General features: G+C 39.1%; 1 protein-coding gene across 1 annotated transcript in view; it reads left to right on the top strand.

Moving 5' to 3' along the window:
• Window positions 1–23,474, top strand: part of PREX1 (phosphatidylinositol-3,4,5-trisphosphate-dependent Rac exchange factor 1) — a 104,536-nt gene that overhangs the window by 37,018 nt on the left and 44,044 nt on the right. Inside the window, exons 8-14 of the mRNA XM_014943651.1 lie at window positions 3,973–4,106; window positions 7,573–7,688; window positions 8,661–8,810; window positions 12,052–12,199; window positions 16,804–16,904; window positions 19,787–19,890; window positions 20,607–20,656. Coding sequence (XP_014799137.1) covers window positions 3,973–4,106; window positions 7,573–7,688; window positions 8,661–8,810; window positions 12,052–12,199; window positions 16,804–16,904; window positions 19,787–19,890; window positions 20,607–20,656 — 803 coding nt within the window. The remainder of the gene's footprint in view (window positions 1–3,972; window positions 4,107–7,572; window positions 7,689–8,660; window positions 8,811–12,051; window positions 12,200–16,803; window positions 16,905–19,786; window positions 19,891–20,606; window positions 20,657–23,474) is intronic.

Here is a 23,474-nt window from a genome sequence, read left to right as displayed (position 1 = left end):
TGAAACACTGGTGCCCTGTATATAGGGTTATATTACCATATATACTAATTTGACAAGGCCTACAGCTTCCAGCTGTTTTAATCCAAGGCACCTAAATTGCCAAAAAGAAGTAAAGATCAGCTGACTTATGACCAACTATTTTATGATTATAAGGGATGTAGCCTGCATCTGGGGAGTTTGCAAGCAGCATGAAGTTTGACATGAATTTTTTCATATAATTTGGAACAGGATCTACCTTGTCTAATATTTCTGTTTAACCAAACCAGCAGTTTCACCAGTTTCTATCACTTTGCACTTCCTTCCAACTGTCCCAATGGACCATCCCTGGCCTGATCTTCATCCTATTGCCATCAGTGCCACCCTCAGTATGTCCAACATGAAGAACAATATAACATCCTTTTGCTTCTGCAGTGTCTCCTCTTCTTGCACTTGAGAGTCATCTATAGCTTCACTAAGAGCAGTAGTTGGTTTTTAGAGCATTTTCCTCGCTTCAGCATTTTTTCTTCAACATCTCCACCCGTCAATCTGCGTCTAATACAACTCTCAGTGTCATACACTGGCATCATCCTGTCAGTCTCTTTCTGAGACAGATTATAATGAGGGGACACGTTAAACTAGGCCAAATCTGGGAAGCCGCTGAAGGCCTGCAGCTTAATCAGGGGTCTGTTGATCAAAATGAACTCTGCTCAGATTCATTCTTTTGGAATGCACAGAATCCTTGCAGATGTATGTTATGGATTAGTCTCAGGCAGGTCAAATTGATTTTGGTTAATCCTTCTGGGAAACAAAGATTAGTTTACAAAAGGGGGAAAGGAAGTAGAGATGACCAACTCTTGTATACAATGTTTTTGTTTGCTTAGTGAAGAACAAGTTAATATGCTGTTTCTGTTAATTGTATATTGATTTTTTTCTGAGGAGAGCTCTTCCTCATGAGTCCTTGTGATTTATTTTTACTGAACAGTTGTTACATATCCCCGAATTCTCCCAGTCTGAAATGCATAGAGAAGCAAAACCCTCATCACAGAACAGCATGAGTTGTAATATATGTGTTAGTGCTTAGGCAGATCAATCATTTTATAATTGGCTGTAATTTGCCATTCCGCTAGCTATGATGTTTTCTTTTTCTTTCCCACCCTCCACCCCCTGCAGCTTAGTTCCACTTAGAAAGGTGAGAAATCCTGTGTTGTCTCTGAAAACATCAAATAAGTCTTCTTACTCTGTTTTTTACTATTTAAAAACCTCTCAAATCAGAATAAATGGGAAGTAGCTAGGTCAACAGCAAACAGGAAATGCAGCAACAGTGTTTAGATACCATCATGATGGGTCTGATGGAAAAATAAAGGTTCTTAGATTTTAGGGCGAGAAGCAACCGTTGCAATCATTTGCTTTCACTTCCTGCACAAAATAGGCCAGATAATTTTACCCAGTGATTCCTGCATTGGTAAAAGATGGACTCCAATTATTGATGTCACTGGGCTCATTGTTTTTGCTGTCTTTGGGTATTTCTTGGAAAATTAAGTACTTGATGTTGAAGCGCTCTGAATCCTTGGGTAAACCACACGAGGAGCATGCTTTTATGTTGTAAAGTCAGTCTGTTTCTGTTCCTATTTGTGTATGTGCTAATAGTCCTTTGTCAGTACAGTGAGGTACAGTGAGGCACCTGTGTACCTCATCTGAGGTACAGTGATTTCTCCCGGAGACAGTAATGGTCAACAGGTCATTTTCAAAACAAGTGCTCATTTCTGAACATGTATTAACTCTTCCTGTAGAATGATTAAGAAAATAAAAATGTATCAGGGCAGCAGATGTAACTATTGCATCTAGGTAGTTCCTGCATCATTCTATCCAGAATATATAGAAACACATATGTGGAACACACAAACGGATGTTGCATACTTGGCAGCCTTTAAAGAATAGCTGCTTCCTTCTTAACTAAAAGCAAGACGTGGACAGTGCTGCTGGCAAGGTTTGATTTAGAAAATGGTGTAATCAGAGCTTCATTCACACCTTCAGAGTGGCTGCATTGCATTTAGAATGGCTGATTTCAATTCCGTGATTTCCCCTGAATAGCTGGATGGCAGCAGACTGTACCTTCCTAAGAAAAACCAAACCACCAACCCCAAAACAAGACAGAGAGCCAATCACTCATAATGTCTTAAATCATTCAAACAAATCCTCCTGGGGTGACTTTCTAGATTCAGCTGGATTTCATACCCATGCATAGAGATGTCTTCAGTTTCTTTCAGTAGGTGAATTTTTTTTCTATTATTTGTAAATAAAGGGTTAATGGAACTTTGGATATCAAGCAATTTTGTTGATAATGAACGTCTTGCAATCCAAAGTCAGTTCTCTTTTCCAGTTAGACTCAAGACAGTGGGTCATATAGTCTAATTTACTTCTTTATCTGCATGCTGACCATGGAAGGAAATAGTTCTTCCTTTCAACTGAAAGAGAAATGCAAAAACTAATAAGTGATCCAGAACTGGGTGGTAAATATTTACAAGGCCTCAGGATGTTTTTCTGGAAAGGGACCTTTATTGATAGAATGGTTTTGTATACCATAGTATTACCTTGAAAGTAATACTAGATCAAGGAATTTAAGACTAGTACCTGAGATTTAGCCAAACCATCTTGTTTGGTCGATGGAGCAGTTAAGGAACAGAGTCCCAGCTGTGTGCATTCAGAATGTGGGGACACTTGGAGTTCGCCTGTCCTGAGATCAACCTGGGATAGTCCTATATTTATTTTTCATTTGGGCCCAACCGCTTTCTTCCTAAAGGGCTGCATTTAAAGGACTGTATGATCACATTTCCTAGGAATAATCTGAGTAACACTTTGGGGAGTGGTTTAGAGTGGTCTAATGTGGTTTTCAGCTTCTAAGGGACCTTTATTGATAGAATGGTTTTGTATACCATAGTATTACCTTGAAAGTAATACTAGATCAAGGAATTTAAGACTAGTACCTGAGATTTAGCCAAACCATCTTGTTTGGTCGATGGAGCAGTTAAGGAACAGAGTCCCAGCTGTGTGCATTCAGAATGTGGGGACACTTGGAGTTCGCCTGTCCTGAGATCAACCTGGGATAGTCCTATATTTATTTTTCATTTGGGCCCAACCGCTTTCTTCCTAAAGGGCTGCATTTAAAGGACTGTATGATCACATTTCCTAGGAATAATCTGAGTAACACTTTGGGGAGTGGTTTAGAGTGGTCTAATGTGGTTTTCAGCTTCTGGGCATCCTCACAGGCTAAAGTGTTTTGAGCACCAAGCTGAGTTATCTCTGTGGCTGTTTAGTGCGTATAATGGCTTGCAGATAGCAGCCAACACAGTGTCCAGCACCCAACCTCATGGCTGTTTCTAACATGCATGTGTTTACTAGAACCCTAGAAAGGAGAGCACCTGCATGTACTTTAACAAAACAGTTGGACTGTTTCTAACATGCATGTGTTTACTAGAACTCTAGAAAGGAGAGCCCCTGCATGTACTTTAACAAAAGAGTTGGAGACATACCACCACTGAGGTGATTTTGCAGAGAGATGGTTAATAGTGATGCATGTCAGTATCAGTGCTACAATATTAGGGAAATACCATTATTATTTTATAAAACATACCTGAAGTCATCACTTGTGATATTTGCAATGATAGCTCAGGGTATGAAAGGAAGACTAATGGTTTTGAGAGACTCACAGCTGCTTTGAGAGTGAGAGATGTCTTCAGGAAAAACTCTTCTGGAGTTTAACAGGGAAGATTTATGGTAGTGTATGAGGACTCCAAAAAAATATTTGTACTCCAGAAAAAACAGGATGTGTTTAGCCATGTTAAGAAAATGAGGACTTTCTCCTTATGAGTGCATCAGCTATTTCACAATTTAATGACAAGCAGATAAAATAACAGTAAAATTTTAGCAAAAATCCTTCATCGCGCGTACACACAAAAAATTGAAAATAAAGAATACCTCTTTTCTGTGTTTCAGGGATCAAATCTCACAGATATCTGCACACAGCTCTTGCTCCAAGGGACTTTGTTAAAAATCTCAGCAGGAAACATCCAGGAGAGAATGTTCTTCCTATTTGATAATCTACTGGTCTATTGCAAGAGGAAATCCAGGTAAGTCCCTCTGTCTTTACAGTTTTATAATCATAGAATTGTAGAATGGTTTAGATTGGAAGGGACCTTAACGTTCACCTACTTCCAACCCTCCTGCTCTGGGCAGGGACATCTTCCACTGGGACCACTGAGAAGTTTTGTTAGTACAAAGCATGATTAACTATTGCTCACGCACTGTATTCCCCCTTGCTCTGTACGGCTTAGTCACAGGTGTGACTTTCCTCTGTTCTTGACTATTGCTATTATTTAGACTATATGAGAAAGAGGTCACTACAGGGTAGGACAAATATGCCAGACAGTAATGGGGTCCCCACCCTGAGAAGTGGGCAATCCAAGGACAGAATTTGATACAGTGCAGAAAAAACACAGAGTGAGTTCTTACAGCTGGAAACCTTCCCAGAGCAGATGGGTCTCCAGGAGTGATGTGAGGAAGGAGGCCTTGCCAACTTTCATTGGGAGGTTATTCCAAGCAGAAGAGGGTGACGTGAAAAATGATATAAAGCCAAGAAAGGGGAAAGTGGAAGACTAAGAAAATATTAAGTAGATCCAGGGCACAGAAGAGTGAAGAAGAGATGAAGATTAGCAAGCTGCTGTTCAGCATGTGTAGCCTGTGTGATCTGTGCACTGTATTCCTTTCTTATCCTAGTAACAATTCTTGATCATTCCACCTTATAAAACTCAAGGATTATTAACACCTACTGCTTATCATTAAAATAGCATTTGCAGCGTGGAAGGCAATTTGCTTCTGCAGCAACTGTACTGTATTGCAGTTTTTAAGCTTTTTACCTTCACAGCTCCAGTCTCATTCTCATGCTTTGGTCTTTTCTGAATTTACAGTGCCTTCTTTACGCTCCAGATTCTCCACCTCCTCCCTTACCTGTAATTTCCTCCCCCTTCTTCAAGTTACTCTTCTTTACTGGTGATGGCCAAGTATAATGGTCAACCCAATTAGAAATTCTCAAAAACCAGAGTGTTCTCTCCAAAGAAAATTCTGATATCTCAAAATTTCATTTTATTTTCCAGTTTTTTGTTCAATGGAAATGTTGGAACCATTAAGCTGGGAAAAAGTAGTTTAAGTAATGATCAGACTTTTTGTGTGGATAATGCTGAAATTACAAATACAAATTATTAGGTGAAATCTGCATTAGAAATTACTAGAATGTAATATAAGCATTTAAATTAAATTGGAAAAAACATTACACAATTCAATCTTATATGGCTTTTCATGTTATCTAATGGAAGCATCTTAGTCTGCTGAAATGAAGCAAGAAATATTAAACGTTTCATTCTGACACTTTCCCAGTGTATCCCAAACTTCCATACATAGCAGAGTTCAGAAATTTATGTGTCTTTTAAGAGAAAACAATTCCCTTTTTTTTTTTTTTTTTTTTAAAAAAAAAAAAGATATCTAATCTTTTACTACTTTAGAGTACTTAGAAACTGGTTTTCTAATCCTGTTTCTAGTCTAGTGCGGCCCTCCCGCACTGTCCAGGCATTTTTCCCAGAATACTAAGATTTAGAAAACAAAATGTTCTACTGCCTTTTAAACAACTCTCTGTTTTTGTAAAGGAGACGTTAGTGAGCCACTCTGTAGTTTGGCTTGATTTTGGAGGAGGCTGCTGTGACACTTTGATTTTCCCAACGGATCAATATTGTTTATCTTTATCTAATAATGTAACTCAAACTGATGGAATGTCCAGAGTCTGATTTCCATTAAAAAGTAGAATATTTTATTAAGTCTGCTGGGAATTGCCTAATGTAAAAGATATATTTAGGGATCACCGAGTGACTTCAGTTTTGGATATTTCTCCTGTCTAACTGCTATTTATAATTAGTCCAGGATGGAAATGAATGTCTATCCAGTTGTGCTGGTGTGATCACTTGGCCAGCTGCTTGACAAACAACTGACATGTTAGTAGGACACAGATTTTGAAACAAACCAAAAAAAAAACCCACCAAAAAACTTCCTGTGTCTGTTCCTAATTTGAAATGTAATGACTTCTCATCTTACTTTTGCTAGGCTTATCTTGTAGAAATCACTCGAGTTCTTCCTGATTGAAAAGTCCAATTGGGATTCAGACCTTGATCTCTGATCAGTAGTCAACAGCGCAGCCATTTGAATTTCAGCACCGTATCTTTTCACAATAGCATGAATTAGGAGTAGCGTTGTTGAGACCAATTTAAGATGTGTTCAGAATCAGAATTAGACCTGTGATTTTGGGTCTAAGACTGCAGTCTCATCTTTTGCAGAAGCTTAGGGACATCTGACAAACTGATGACATAGATTTGCAGGGCTGAGTATTGTTTTGTGTTTTCAGCAGGATCATAGACTGCTGTTCAGATTGAATCCTGATGTCAGGAACAGTATGTTTCATGTGGGGAAATGGGATGAGTATTTAAAGGGTTTCACTAAGGCTGCCAGGACAGCTTTTCTTTTCACTCCAGCAGTCGTCTTTAGGAAATGATCTAATAGCTCCAAGGTCTCAGTCCCTGTCAGTCTGACTGGATGTAAGTATACAGTCATCACTAAAGGTATATTTGTCACTGAAACTAGTTGTAAGAGGAAAAATCGTTCAGAAAAACTTGGTGATTCTCTTCTCACCCTAGTTTATCATGGATATTTCACTTTGACAGAAATTTTCTCCCCAGCTGTTTTTTATTGCAATATTTCTTGAATGTTATGAGCTCCTGGCAAGTTGCCACAGCAATCCCTTCACTGTACGGAGTTTGGACACCTGCCATCTCAAATGATGAGCATTTGACCAGTTGTGTTTTGGTTCACATAGCAGGGTTGTTCTTAGATATTAAAGCTCAGCAGGTGTCAGTTGGATAGTTTTAAACCTATTCTAGACATAAAAATCAGAAAATAACTATCAATGAAAAGTACTTTCCTGAATTTTTTTATATGACACTCCAACAGAGACACTGTAAAGCTTATGGATAAGGATGTAAACTTTGGTGCAAAATAGCCACAGCAGCACCTTCAGAAACGCAGCATACAGTGACATTTAACACACACATGACATACCATGTGACACTAGAATCTTTCCATGTTTCATTTCACATTTGAAACTTGGTACACATACGGCAAATTTATCAAAGCTTTAGGCAAACAAAGAGGCAAATGTAACTTCCGGTCAGATGATATTGCAGTTTTCATCCCAAAGCCATGTGCAGTTCATTTGTACTGCCATTTCAATCAGTTAGTCATCAAGAATGTAAATCTTGAAGGCATCCCAGTCTTCACATAATCTTGTAAAATAAGCTCTTTATCGCTGTACTGACACTGTTGTATGCTTATTTTTGTGAGCTGATGGAGTATTCCAAATATTTAAAATCAGAGACATAGTCAAATACCACAAAACCCTATATTGGAATCCTTTTTTAATAGTCATATCTCAGTGTATGTGTATATATGTTACACTATTTGCTTATGTGTTGCTAACAGTCTAAATCCCAATTGCAGAGTTACTGGGAAAAAAGCATCTAAACGGACAAAGTCAATCAATGGGTCCCTGTATATCTTCAGGGGCCGAATAAATACAGAAGTCATGGAGGTGGAGAATGTGGAAGATGGAACAGGTAAGAGATTAAATACTGTTTTTTAACAACGCAGCAAGTTGGAAGTAGGTACAAAAGTACTCATCCATCTCCTTTAATGAAATCTTAAGCAAGCTGTAAAACCTCAGATGCCTTCATTATTAGACCAACTTATATAGTTGAAAGACTGGACATGCTTTCAGGCACTAGCCCTTTATTCTGAAATGACCTTAGGAAGAGTTTGTGTACCACGAAGCTTGTCTATTTTTTTTCCTAATCCAAGTTAATTTAGTAAAAGATACTTTATCTTCTTTCCATCCTTTCTTTTCTTACATCTTAAGCCATTACAGCTATAATAACAGAACTTCTGGATCTTCTTCTCATGTAGAATACTACCAAATATTAGTCTTAGCATCAAATCAGTAGCATGGAATGTGGCCATGAACGAACTATGGGAATGCAGCTGTATTACAATTCTTGTGTTCTGACACAGGCAGGAAGACTGAATGGTTTCTGATTTCATCCACAAGGCCACATCAGCCCCTGCTCCCGTTGTAATAATTCAGGACTTAATGTTAGGTCCTTTTAACAGTTGACATTTAAAGAGTTCCCATGTCCTGTGGACAAGGATCCTTATAGTGCAAGAAGTTAGTGTGTCCCCAGAAAGTTCAGAACAAATAACCTTAACAAATATCATAGACTTTTTCGCCGATGTCATTGTATTTAAAATATTTTAGTCCTTTCTCTGAGGTGAAATTATAAAGTGTCACTTCTAGGACTGAAACATTCAGTCAGTTGAACAGCCCAGCCATGGATACTTCTACTAATATTTGTACTTCCAGAGTGGTAAGTAACAACCTGTAACATGGACAGTCACTAAGACTGATGCATGAGGAACACCTTGAAAATCAAGCTCTTCAAGACAGAAAATTTTAATTGAGGTGTCCCACACTGATTTGATTGAAGTAGCAGGCTCTGTATTCACTGCGTGCATTGTGCTTTGCATTTTTACAGCAGATTACCACAGCAACGGCTACACTGTGACAAATGGCTGGAAGATACACAACACAGCCAAAAACAAATGGTTTGTCTGTATGGCCAAGACTGCAGAGGACAAACAGAAATGGCTGGATGCTATAATCAAGGAAAGGGAGCAGAGAGAGAGTAAGTGGATAATGTATTTTCTAATGTACTGAGTGAACTTATGTACAAAGGAGAAATGTATATGCATGTATAAGTATCTGAGAGGAAAAAAAAAAAGGTTGCAGTTTTTCCTTCATAGGCAGAGTTAAAATCTATCCTTAATGGCAAAGAAAACCAAGTCATTGAAAACAAAAATTTCTGAATGTGTGCCTTGGGGTTTTTATGGACTTGTGTTCAGTACATTCGTCAAATATTTTTATTTGCCAGAGTCAGTTTCTTTGCATTGAATTACTGTGAAAAAATTAGATTTAATCGGTTTCATTTTTGGTGTTCTATTTGTAAATAAGATAAAAGAAACAGAACAGTTCATGGAGAAAAACTCTAGAAATACTATGCTTGGACTGAGAACAGTGACAAAGGTATGCAGATGCTTGTCACTTCTACCTGTTCTTGTGGAATGGAACAAAAACTAAGCTTGTCTTGAAATGGTGTTGTACAATCGAAGCAAGCTCACAAAGCCATGCATCAGGGTGGGTGATAAAAGTTCTGAGTTCCTTTAAAAGTCAGAACTATCTTCCGCAAGTGAACCTGCTTCCCTCTCTGCTCAGTGGGAAAAAAAATAGCTCATTGCTAGAGGAAATGACACTTACTTTAAAACATTCTGTGCCTGACTTTTAGAAGTGGTTCCCCTCTCTGCACACACAACTCCTTTGGTAAATTAAAGATGTAATTGCTCATTATGCTAATATTGAAAGAGGTCTCTGAAACCCTTTTTCAGTACTGTGTTTTCAGAACTTGTACTTGCTAAGCAATAATGCTTTAGACTTTAAAAGGATTTTAGGAAAGTTACAGAGATTTCACTGAAGTTGAATGAAAGCAAAGAATCTAAATCCTTTAATGTCCTTTGAAATCCAAACCTTAGTTTTAATATTACGATACTTTGCATCTAATGTACTAAACACAATGCAATGCAGTTTTCTGTTAGCATAGAATATAAAACATTTCTAACATACCTTATCATACATGAACCCCAATATACCTTTTGATGGTAGCAAGGATACTACTTTCAAAATGTAGATCAGGCATGTTGTAAATTCAAAAGAACTACCTGAAGACAACAGAGACAATCAGTTCTGATCTATTTTTTTTTTAATTAAAAGGAAGTGTTTTACCATTCTTAGCTAGTGATCTGTGCTCATTGGTCAGTTCTGCATCGCACTGTACTGTAAGGATCCTAATATTCCACACAATCTATTTTTTCAATAAAAGACATTTCTTGGCTTATACCCTCAGGGTGCTAAATCATATCTCTAAAAGATCCAGTGAGTCTCCATTTCTTAGTGAGTTTTCACTTTGTGAGGTCACTAGTGCTCTGTGGAATTTCCTGTGCATGAGGTAAAATGTGTGAGGAGAGAGAAGGTTCAATAAGAAGTAAAAAGACAGGACTAGAAAAACAGACCATATAAAAACAGGGAGCTTGAGAATATGGGAAGGTAACTGAAATAAATATTTGGAGCGGAAAATAACTATTCCTTAATAGAAAGTTTCTCAAAGTTTTCCATGCAGCATTAGCTTATGAAAGTGGATTTTTTCTGATGCTTTTTGTCATCTAGTTTTATGATGTGGCAGCTGATGACAGGCACTCGGGATAAGCATAAATATCCTGGCAGACATTCCAGGCCATATTGGAAAACCTCCTTTGGATGAGAGTGCTTGCAAAGTCACAGAGATAGCAGTGTTTGGATTAGAAAGCTTGGTGAGATTCCCAATTCTGTAGGATGAGTTCAGTAGAATGTGCATTCCAGACTGCCATTTACATCAGAGCCTGGGGAATTCAGTGATGTAAGACCAGCATGAAACATTTATACAATTACACAGGCTGTTTTTTATCATAAATTCATGTTGCAAATTCGCTTCAGCTACACGTGTCAGCATTTGCATTGAATTGGATCACAGTACTGGGGGAAGAAGAGGATGGAGGAATAACGACAATAAGCTAGGGGATTCACAGAGCCAGAACCTTTAGCCAGATATTGGACACATGAAAGAAATACTGTATTTGTAAGACAAAATATTGTACAAGTCTAATTTCTGCATTTCAAGGCTCTAAAGCTAATGCATTAAGTGTTTTCAAAAAGCTAGAAAGCAGCTCTGATGACATAGAACACTATTAATTCATTTCAGTACCTTACCATAAAGCAACAGGATTTATGTCCAGTTAAGGTGAACTGCTCTTCCCCAAAAATGTACAGTTTTCATTTTCTAGCATTACACTGATCACTTAAATTCTGCCTAATGCCAATTTCTGTAAAAATTAGGCACATAAGTCCATGACCAATGCAGGCTGCCTGTTTTCAAGCTAATCTTAGAGATGTCTAAAATCTGTGCCCCTGTTTTGAATTTCAGAGTTACCTAGATTTGCAAGTTCTAGAATAACAGAGCCGGAACATAAAACAATTTGTTTGGGCTAAAAGAGATAAAACATCTATAGCAGCAAACCAGCTTTTCTCATTTGCTGCCCTCCTAAAGGAATTTGCAATCTAAAGGGAAGAATACCAGAAAATGCCAGTCATGACAATAGTTGTAACGTAGATATCTATTGCTTTTGGAGATCATCCTCTTGACTGTAGCAGTTTTCAAGTTAACATGAGCTGTATGGAAACTCATACAAAGTGGATATGTCATTTTCTCTATATCCAATTATCTGTCATTCCTTAAATCATTCACTATTTCTTTCATTGACTGGATAATGTGTTTGTCAAACTGTATTTTTAACCTAGGGGCATTAGTAAATAGGCTAATTAAGAAAGGATGAGAAAATACTGTTTCTGTCAAATTTTGGTTTACTTAGGATGTGAATTTGATTTCAGCAGTTTTGTATTTTTGGCTAAAAGTAATAAAACGGTCAAAAAGTCATCTGCTCTGTCAAGCATTTAGCTGCCTTGAACAAGTCTTATGCTGGCAGTTACTTCAGGGTCAAAAGTGAAATTGCAACAGCAAATCAGTTTCAGAAGGTATATGTTTTATCTTCCTTTGTTTGGAACTTCTCCATGTTCTGTAAACCATTCTACTTTGCTTGAAATGATGTAACCATAAGTTTATAATGACAGTTTTGTACTCAGATAAATGAATGACACAATTTCCACCTTATTCGGAACACAAGTCAGTTAATTTTTGTGTTTCTACTGCTTTGTCTGTTTGGGCTCAGATTTTGTCTTTGAGGAAACACTTTCTCTGAAGGAATTTCTATTCTGTATTCCAGGTTTGAAATTAGGAATGGAGAGAGATGCCTACGTCATGATTGCAGAGAAAGGAGAGAAGCTCTACCAAATGATGATGAGCAAGAAAGTGAACCTTATCAAAGACAGGAGGAGAAAATTAAGTACTGTTCCCAAGTGCTTTCTTGGCAAGTAAGTGGCATTTGAATTGAAAAGGCCCTTTCATTAAAAGAATGGACTTTTAATGGGGACTTTCTGGGGATGGCATCGTGAGGTCGGATCAGATGTGCTTTGATGCAGCTAAATTGAAAAGGCCATAACCTCCATTACAGTTGTGATTTATTAAAATTAATCATTGATTTCTATTTCACGCCATACACAGCCTGTAGAGTGACAGTTCATTCTGTTGTACGGTAACTCATAACAGCTGTTTCACACGGGCAAAAGAAATTAAGAAAAAATACCTTAAGTCCCGCAAGCTCGGGGCTGTTGGTGGCCTAAGCTGTATCCTCTTTTGTGTACAAGCAAATGCTTACCAGGTGATGTTTAAATCCAGCAGAACTGTTCAGGTCTCAGAGTTAAATTTTGAAGTTTCCCATTTGCCAGTGTAACAGACACAAATGAAATTTTTATCTTAGAAGTGTAGGGCTTTATTGGATGGAAAAAAACTCTTTCACTCAGGCTAGATATTACAAAATAATTCTTAAGAGTGACGTGTATGAGGCAGTAAAGGAGAGACTCCATAGACGAATCAGATCAGAGATTAGGTATGGCAGCAGTGGGGTGTTGTAGGGAAATGTCCCTCATGGCACACAGGGTTGACCTGAGAAGACTTTTCTGCCTCAGCTGTTTATGATTGAAATGATCAGCTGTGGGAGGAAAAAAAGTTCTGAGAGGCAGATTATCCATTCATTTCCCTTCCCTGCCCCTGGTCTCTGTAATGGCAGTTTGTGGGCAGCATTCCCTGCGTACAGCGTGTGGAAACGATGCATTGTCTTTCTGCCTGACAGAGGGCAATCTGGTAGCATAGGCTGGCGATATTTCAGCTATTTAGAAAATTCTTTTTTTTAATGGAGATTTCACTGCTTTTTTCTTCTTCTTACATCTCCACTCCGCAGTTGATGTTGCTGGATTCAAATTGAAATCCTTAAGCTCTGATTTTGGAGGCATGATACAGTATTTCCTATTTTCCATGCGACATGAAGTTCCAGATCAGAAACTTACATTCTTCCAGTGCTGCTATATATAAGACTGTTACGGATTCCTTGATATTTTGCTTAGTGTCAGGTCCTACCTGGGATTTCCTGCTACTCCTTTTTCTTTTAAAAGCTCTGTTTTCTTACATGCTCCACAGTCTGTCCTGCTTATTGCCCTCAGTTTGCTTGACAGCCACCTGACACTCCAGTAGTGAGGACCTGACCTAACTTTGCCAATGGGTAACTGAGTCAAGACTGAGATGCCTACAGCTGTCCAAATTACTGACAAAAGCGTTATTTCTGCTAATGTTTCAGTCTTCCCCATAGAAAATAACTCTGCTGATATATTTCTGACAGTCATTTATTGGTACAGTCCTGGACAACTCAGTTGAGTGCAACTCAATCAGTACAATTCCGTCGAGACTTGCAGACTTTTCATATCATTCCTGGGGCTTCCCCTGAACGATGCGTATTGGCTGCGACCTAATCATTTTTTCAGATACTCCTGCCTAAGGGGGTCACTAATAACTGTGCTGAGATGTACTTAGGGGTTTTCTGCTACGTGCAGCTGAGAGTAACACTAATAATTTTTCTCTTGGCCTTTAGATATCAGTTAGTGTCTAATAATCCAAGAGATAAAATGTAGTTGCAGAAAAAAGAACATAAACTAATCCTGGTATCTGCAGAAATATCACATGCATTTATTTATAAGGCTGTTTATTGAACTTAACTTCAACAACTGACTTGCTTGAGTGCAAATCCATTTTCTTAACCACTCCTGAGGTGTACTGGCATTTAGGCATGTGAAAGGGAAAGATGTGTGTTGGTGCCAATATATGTAAATGATATGCTTGCCGTGCTTCTTTTCAGCACTGCACTTAATTGATTGCAAAACCTTGTACTGCATTGAGCTTGTAATAGGGAGGATCTGTTAACCTCAGGAGGTTCCAAACATACCTGATCAGATTGCACAAACCTGGATGGGTTGAATTTTCCTGTGTATTTCTTGAGTAGAAACCCAGCTGTTTTAAAGCCCTTAATTTCACAGGTGTACTTGGGAGCTGGTGTCCTGACTTGCATGCCAGATGAGAACTGAGCATGGCAGCGCTGGGGAGTGGGGATACTCTCAGTTATATTGAAGAACTGCTTAGGACAAGATGAGGAAACAAAGCAATCTTTGCCATCCACTTTTTGAGTTGATGCTTTTTAAGCAACAGTCAGCATATGCCTGAAAAACTTCTTGGGATATTTCTGTCATGCACTTTTCAGTACTTATAAAGCCTTCAGAACTAATGATTACTGATTTTGGTTATAAATCAAATGACACTGAAGTCTTACAGTATCTCTTAAGAGAACCATCCCATAGTTCTGAAACTTCAGGGCTGTGAAAGTACTGCTCAGTTGTTTTCCTTTTTCAGCTCTCAATTTTGAACTTTATAGACTGCCTTACATTTAAAATCCAAATAAACTCCAGGGACACATTCCAAATAAAGGAAGCAGGAAAGCTAACAGGGTAGCAGTGTCCCATTGAAGTTTTGGGCAACTGTTTAAGTGCTGTAAACTGCCATAGACCGGTTGCACTTGACAGAAAAATGTATAACATCTGGGCATCTACCCTGGGTACTTAACATGATTCAGTCATGGGCCACTCACAGTGTGTCTTGTATTCTCAGTAATGGGTATGGAGGATCATTCTTACTTCCCCCTCAGCAGTTTATTTTCTGTTTCATCTTTTAAATACTTCTAGAAAGAGTTCAGAATCATTGGGAAATTGAGAATGAGCTTTCCTTAGAAGATAGAGAGTGACTCATCACTACAGTGCTCTGATTTTAGGAGTTTTACAAAACTGTGCTGGTTTCCATGGGATTCCCCTGGCATAGTTGAATAGATTCTATTCTTTTTTCTACACTGTGGCAGCTACAGAGTAGTCCCTCAGCAAACCAAAGTTTTCAGTATTGAAGTTGTTGTTGTTATTCTAAAGGCAAAATGCAAATACTACCTACAGCTTAGATGAGTCAGCTCTGATAAACATGAAGAGACTAAAAATACTTCATTTAGAGCCCACAAGTGGAGGCACGGATACTGGTTTTGATAAGCAGCAACCCTCTGTACACTGGCAAGCACCCAAGTGGTTTATTGAACTCAGATTTCCCATATGTCGCTTTACTTTCATAGCTTCCTTTTGTTCTTCTCTATGAATTTAACACATTTCTAGTACAATCGCTAATTAACCTGACAAACAAATGAGGCCCCTAAGGCTTTGGTAGTGCTGTATTCATAAGGCTTGCAATGTCCAGGAAACAGTTAAAAGTCTGTGCAGTCTTAGAGGAGCCAAGCCAGAGATAGACAGGTGGTTCCATAACCATGTTCCTGTAGCAGACACCAGTGAGAATAAGGCACCTTGGACCCTGGTGACCTACAAAAGCAGAACTCTGCTTCAGTCTCCGCCCTGCAGCATCATCACCGTAAACAGATACGAAGCTTTAACAGCTACAGACACCCACGGGAAAGATCTGCAAGGGGAAACTATCAGCAGCACACAGTGGGTACCGCAAAAAGAAACGATGAGTACTAGTAGTGGGTGACTTTCTTAAAGGGCGCCGAGGCACCCATCTGCTGACCTGACAGGGAGTCACAAGATTTATGCTGCCTTCTGGGAGCTAAGATCCAAGACATTGCTGAGAGGGTGCCACAACTTGCCAAGGACATGGACTACTCTCTGCTGTTACTCTTTCATGTGGGCATGAATGACACTGCAAGCCAGAAGCTGGGCAGAATTAAGGAAGACTATAAAGCCCTGGGGGTGCAAGTGAAAAATATTGGTGCCCAAGTTATCTTTGCCTCCATTTTACCAGTTGGAGGAAAGCAGGCAGCCAGAAATAGATGTATAATGGGTATGAACTTCTGGCTACATGGCTGTTGCTGTCGGAAGGGGGTTTTTTTGGCTTTTATGACAATGAAACATTTTTTGATGACTATAATCTGTTACGAAAGGATGGAATCCACCTGCCTAGAAGAGGAAAGGGAATCTTTGGCAGCAGGCTGGCCAGCTTGGTCCTAATCTGGCCGATCTTCTGTCCTAAGTCCTACTGTGGTTCCATTAAAGTCAATGCAATTACACCACTGGGGGAGGGCAGAAATCAGACCCAGTGATGGAAGACGAGCGTATGTAACTAAGTCAGACCATGAACACGGCTTGGAGGGATAGCTTGGATAGAAGTAGCTGTTTTCTCTACTGTCCAACTTGTTGTTTTTAAGGTCATCAGTTAATCTCACTTTCCTTTCCCACCTTGGATGTCTGGATTGCTCAATAAAATAAAGATTCCCACCATTTTTCAGCCAGTTCTTCTTTCCTTTTCTGTAAATGCTAATTACAATGAACTAAGGGGAATGATGAGAAAAGTCATAGATAGGAGATCTGGATCTTCTCCAGAAATGTAGGAAATCAAGCCACCTAGTAGAAGAATCATCACTTAGAACAGTTTTCACACTTGCTTTAAGGAGAAGGTCTCCTGTGGCTGGTGGATGACTTGCAGAGGTATGTGTCTGCTTTATTCAGAGCGAAAAAGCTGATTGTTTCTGTTCTGCTTCCCTTTGCAGTGAGTTTGTATCGTGGCTCACAGAGATTGGGGAGATAAGCAAACCAGAGGAAGGGGTCAACCTGGGACAGGCACTGTTGGAAAATGGAATCATTCATCATGGTGAGTGCTCCGTGCCATAAAGAGATGTCAGATTTCAGTAATGACCTGGAAGTGAGGGTGGAAAACTACAGCTCATCACATTATGTTCAAATACTTTCCTGTACCATACCTATCAAATCCTCAAAATGTTTAATGACTTTTGGGATTAATGAGTTTGCAAACTTATGTCATGGAAACAGGACTGTTGGGGATCCTGAATGTGTTTATGCCTGCAGTTACTTGATTTCTCTGTAACATCTTCATTTCGGACTGTATCAGGTGTATATTCCTTTGTAGTACGTGTGTTAGAAAACCTGTAGTGGTCAATAAATACAGCTTTCCATATGAGACATCAGCAATACAGGCGATAGTCGAGCAGTGCTCTTCTAGAATGGGGCACAGGTAACAGACAGAGTGAGGGGCTCCAGACAATAGGTCATCCTTTCTAATGAGACTTTTGTCATAAAGAAAAGAGATGATTGAGGATTTGTTGTGGGATTTGTTCTTTCCAGCTCATTTGGCAAGAATGTCTCTCTATAGTGATGCACCATATTTCTTCATCACACTTGGCAGATGACCTTGAAGTGTTGTGATGAGGGGTATTTTAGAAGAGTAGGATAGAGCATACAAAAGTGCTGCATGACCAAAGTAGCACAAAATACTTGCTTGAAAATTTTCTGTGCTGTTTTTCTACGAAAATATGGAGTCTCTCCAGATTACAACCTTTAAATGCAGATTTGTCCTGCTGTTTTCCTCTTTTTTTCATATTATGGTATGCAGACAGAGCAACACAGTCCTATTCTAGTTAAACAGCACATGCCCCAATTTCAACATTCAGGTGAAGTTAGCTGCAAAGTGCACATCAAAGGGATGCAGTATATAGGTCTTAAGTCACCAGTGGTATACATTTCCATACAATCTCTTGGAAACTAATTTAAATAGGGGAGACATTTAATTAGGCTGGTCTTGCTTTAATCTCTTGGTAACTGAGCTCCACAAACTTGTATTTCAGGTGACAATAACGCTGTTAAGAGATGATGTCTGTTATCTTTTAATTAACACAAAGAAATCTAATATGAGCAGTACCAGAGTCCTTTGTGCACCTCCACCCCCAGGTACCAAGACATACTTTCAGGCACATTCAGACTTTGAAGGGCTTTGAGCATGAGCTCAAAAACACTGACCGCTTTTGAAGACTTGGCCCTAACTGTGGCTTTGGAGAACTGAAACACTCTTGCTCCAACGTTGTAGAGACTCCTTTTCCCTCTCCCTTGGACCATAGATGTGGCGATGTCCTGGGAACACTTGTATATTTATTTTTCATACGGTTGGGTGGGTTTTTTTCCGCTGAAGGCTCGGAGTGTGTTTGTCCGAAGGGGGCTGAGAGTGGAACGTCTCTGCAAAGCGGTGGCGGGAGGTGGAGGGTTGTCCTGTCTGACCCTTATGATCTCGGGCTTTTCCCTACGTCAGAGGAGGCTGTTGGGTATTTTTTTTACCCCTTGGATGAAGAATGGTCTTTTGTGCTCACACCCTGACTTCCCTACATTCTGAATGTGTACTCTTGCACCGTTGGTGCAAAAAACTGTCCTGAGACTTGCTATTTCATGACGACTGTTTACCTTACCATAATGTCATACTTTGACACTTTCAGCAGTGCCCTTTTTCTCTAAACACAAATTTACAGCTCAAAGAAAGTTGTGCTCTTACATTTACTGCTCCCCCTGTTCAAATGCCCTGAGTAAGATGCATTTGGTTTGGTTTTAATAGAGTTCCTAATATTAGTGTCTCTGAGGATGGTTATTGCTAGACATTGGAAGGTATTTGCAGCACTGCATTTACTTAAGGAAATATCCCTTGAGATTTTGATAAATCATTAAATATGAAAGTATCCCATTATGTGTCTCCTAACGTAGCAAGAACTTAAAACTTAAGCACCATAATGAAGCCCTTACCCTTGTTCTACATTAGGCAATACGTCTTATCTTTTGTTTTCACTTGGCATAGCATTACTGTCAGGTGAAAACTGCTGATCTCTCAGCCTGCCTGGAAAGCAGGGCCATAGAAGATTGCTAAATATGTGTTTTATCACTCAATTTCCTCTGTATCTCCGTCAATTCTGGCTATTTTATCTGGGACTGCTGATGTGGAAGTTCTGGTACCTGTCACAGAGCAGAATTGATCAGAACTGGGTCTGCTGAACCTGACAAAAAAAGATGTTTTCTGCAGACTCAATTCTCAATTGGAGTTAGACATACAAAATCCAGAGCATGCAGACACTTAGAGAAGTCAGTAGCTTACACAGCTTAGAGATTCCATTGGGTAGTAAAGGATATACACCAGATCCTGCAAATTTTGTTTTATTCTGTAAAATAAGCAGATTCTCAAAAATACTATCTAATTTTTAGAAGGAACTCACTAGTAAACACAGGAACCATCGTAGAAGAATACCTCTAATGGCTGTAGTTCCTCCCACCAGCATGCTTTTGCTTTTGGCATTACAGAACTTTGGGCAACTGCAAACATGACTTTAGTGCTGTGATAACTGTTGTGGGAATTTGCAGGCACTTTGTTCAAAACTTATCAAAAAAAGTCAGGCAGTCCCAGTTACCTTTGCTAGGACTGTTTCCAGAGCCTTACATAAATTGTATCTGGTGTAAAAGGAAGACATTTTGATTTTATTGGAGCTGCAGTGCTTTAGAAAACTGCCCCTTTTTTTGGTGGAGCTATTCAGAAGTGCACATAAGCACATATATACACAATAAGGGGAAATTTGAAAAGCTGAGTCCTCTCTTCAGAAAATGATAGATATTCAGCAAATACTTAGGTGTAGATATATCAACTGGCCCATGAAGAACATGGCAGGGGAGAAAAGACTAATTTTAACTATAATACTGCTGTTTTAGTTTCAGATAAGCACCAGTTTAAGAATGAACAGGTGATGTACAGATTTCGCTACGATGATGGAACGTACAAGCCAAGAAGTGAACTGGAAGACATCATGTCCAAGGTTTGTATTGTCATTCTTAGTTGGAACCAAGAACCAACCATAAGAACCATCGAAAGAGTTTGCTCTACCTCAAAATGTCACTGACCTGTTATAGAGGAGATCCTTAATGCTGTGTATCTTTGTTGTATTAAGCTATCCATCCTAATGCCATAGAAGACATTTGCTCTAGGGAGAGGAAGCAGAGCTTAGCAATAAATAACAATAAAGTTGTGACTGCACCTGACTGATGATTACAATCCTAATATAGTAACAAAAGGTCTTAATAGAAAACAGTAAGCCATAATACAGCATGTCTGCTGCAAATCTGGGCATTATGGTTCAGGGAGATAGAAGAGATCAATATTTAACTGCTGTTCCTGATAATTATATGTCAAATGAGTTCTGTTGATCCCATATCTGCCCATATACCTTTTAATAAATTGGATTTCTTCTTATGGACATCAGTTCATGGGTTAATTGTGGGGAAGGATTAATGGAGAAAATGTTGGAATGGAGGTGATTAGAGATGAAAGAATAGATTTTTTGGCTTCTGGAAGCAGGGAAAGAAGAAAGAATGTTTCACAGAGAGGGTAAGGGAACTGTTTTGAAAAACAGTTAATCAGTAGATAATTTCAGCTGAGTTGAGACATCAGTGTCCAGGTTTTGCTAGCTTTAGCTAGTCAGTGTTTCTTTGAAAAGGGAAAAAAAGATAATGCCCTGCATCTTTCCTTCTTCAGGGTGTGAGGCTCTACTGCCGACTACACTGCTTGTATACTCCAGTGGTAAAGTAAGTTAACCTTCATGATCTTCTGTATATTGTCTGGCTTTGCTAAAAGGATGACCTGTTACTATTGAAAGCTTTCTTATTTCTTATTATAAACAGTAGCCTTCTGCATTTTCTTGGCTTTTCTACCCTTCTGTCTCCACAGTTTAGATCTGTAGTTGTACTTGTGCTGGAGGATGTTGGAACTGGGTTCTGGGAAAGTGAAAGGCTGGTGTCACAGTCTTCCTGCCATTTGCTTTCTGTGTCGGTTCATGAGAGCTGTTAGCGTGACACAAGTTTATTTGTTTACTCTGGCATTTTCTGTGAGTTAAAGTGGGTGTGATTAATAACTCACTACTGAGTCAGGGCAGATTGTGTGGTGTGACTGTAGCTGCTGTATTATTTGGGTTATAGAAAATGTAAACAGATGCTTAAGTGATGTAAACAGATTCCAAGCAGTGCTAGGATTCTTTCATTCAAGGCACCCTAAACAAACAAAACGATCGGAAGTGGAATGAAACCTGAAGCTGTAATTTGGAAAAACCCTGAAAATTTAGGCTGGAATCTTCAGAACTTAGTTCTGTATAAATAAATGCTAAAGAATTGAGATAATCTGCGAGTGTGAGTCAACTCTCTTCCCAGATCTCAGGAGATAATTTTCAAGTGTTGTTGCCTTACTGTGACATCAGATGAGCATTTCTTGCCTGTAATGGAAACCACCCTAAGCCATATAGGTGTTCTGTTTAGGTGTTTCTGATTGAAAATTAGGCATTTTCACTGAGGAGAACTTAATTTTTACATACAAAAAACTGATGAGGGAGAAAAAACCTCGGCTGGGCACGTCTGGAATCCCAAATTCAACAAAGCTGACCTCTTGTCCCTGAGTTGTACAACAGATGTTTCTCTGGGAGATGCTATTGTCATACCAAAAAGGGCAGCAAAGATAGTTACAGTTCATCAGTCATAAATTTGCCTAATTAGGTCTCTGTTTTTTCTCCAAAATCGCTGTTCTAGAATAGTACAGATTTCAGTTAGCCTAAAAGGTGTGGAGAGAGAAGGAAAGCATGATGCAGCCCTTGGTAGGCAAAACGGTTATGTGTATGCATGAGTGTATTTGCATATACAAATATCTCCCCTTAAGATGGCAATTCACATGCAGAGTAGGAATAATGGTAAGTGAAGCTGAAAAAATTTCACTGACCTCAGGGTACCCACGAACTGGAAGGGATGTAGTCTTATGCTTTAGGGAATCAACAAGGTCAAAATAACTACCATAGGCCTGTCTTGTGATGTTTTATCATTGAGCTATTTTTGGTAATAAAATCCCAGCTGGAGAATCTTCTAATATCAGGATTAATCTGTGTTAGCGGCAGCATGAATCTAAACTGTGTTCAACCAGTGAAAAATTGCAGCCTCTCAGAAGTTTTAGGATCCTCCTAGATAGATTTAACACACTCAGTATGTTCAGGCTCTTCTTGCCACCATTCTTTTTCCTATTCATTCTTCCTTTTATCTCCCTGTTAGAAAACTGAATCTCCTAGGCTGTCATCCTTTCATGTCTTCTTATCATGTTTTTTTGCCTCTGACAAGCCTGATGTTAGCCTGAGGGTGCTACCTTTAACCAAGATACTTGTGCAAAGCCTATTACTTTCTGCTGTGTCTTTGGACTACTGCTTTATCTGGCATCTTCAGACTGCTGGTCTCTGCAATCATGTTAGCAAGGCTGATGAGGCCTCCTCTTCTCGTGCACCCTCCTTTCTAGAAAGTTGACAAAACTGCTTGGAGTAGCAGGTGCATATGCCAAGAGGATCTGGAGGAATCATAAAATTCAAAATCCAATCATTTTGTTGACAACCTTGGAACATAATTTTGCTTAGTTGTCTTCCCTGGAAACCTGGGAGTTTCTGCATAGCCTTTGCCTTTATAATTTTCTTTAAGTAAACTCTGACACTGATGCACTTTGAGGATGAGATGATATACCCCACTGGAAACAAAGTGTGTTACTTCAGAAGATGATACATAAAACACTAAACATTTTGAAAAATCTTAGATGTCAAGAAGATTCTGAATATGTCTCTGATCCAGTTCAGGGAAGATGTGAGGGTGGGAGAAATTGCTTCCACTTACATGTGATGGACTTCAGTGCACAGATGGGCTAGACCTTTGAAGAACATTATATTCCTCTAGTTTCTGTGAGGCAGCTAAATTCTGCCAAAATTTCAATGGTTCCCCAAAACTATATTTGACTATTCACCTGCAGCTCATGGTTCTCGATAACTTTCTATGATTCATGCTCTACTCTTGGTCACGATAGATTGAAAAGGGGGGAAAAGTCAGTGAACTAATGTTGAAATGTTCATCTTAACAAGCATTTAACTACAAGCAGTGAAAGACTGGGCCTTGGACCAAGATCCTGATGCCAGCTTATTCAAAACTCTAGCTCCATGTCAGCATCTGTATTAAAATGTTGGGAGTTGCTTCTCACAGCCTGGAAACCTCTGCTCATTAGCACTCAATATTTTAATGCTTTGCTTTATTGTTCTGACATTTCAAAAGCACATTTTCTCAAGATAAGAGTGTGAGAAGGAAAAACTGCCCAGAAAACTCCCACAGTTTTGTGCTGGGTTTAGCACATTACTGGAAGACAAGTCGAAAAATGTGTGTAAGCATTATGAGGAAAGCTTTTGTTCTGAGGACACATATTTCTGGAAATGCTGTCATGTTTAGGTGTTTGGGTATTTTTTTTTTTTCCAAGTTCTGAAAGTCCTGCTTCCCTTTCTAATTTCTCACACCCCGCATTCTGCAAATACACAAGCATTTTTGCTGCATTTATTTAAAAAAG

Source organism: Calidris pugnax, unplaced genomic scaffold (assembly GCF_001431845.1).
Source record: "Calidris pugnax isolate Ruff unplaced genomic scaffold, ASM143184v1 scaffold118, whole genome shotgun sequence".
NCBI lineage: Eukaryota > Metazoa > Chordata > Aves > Charadriiformes > Scolopacidae > Calidris > Calidris pugnax.
This window is presented reverse-complemented; position numbering and strand designations above follow the sequence as displayed.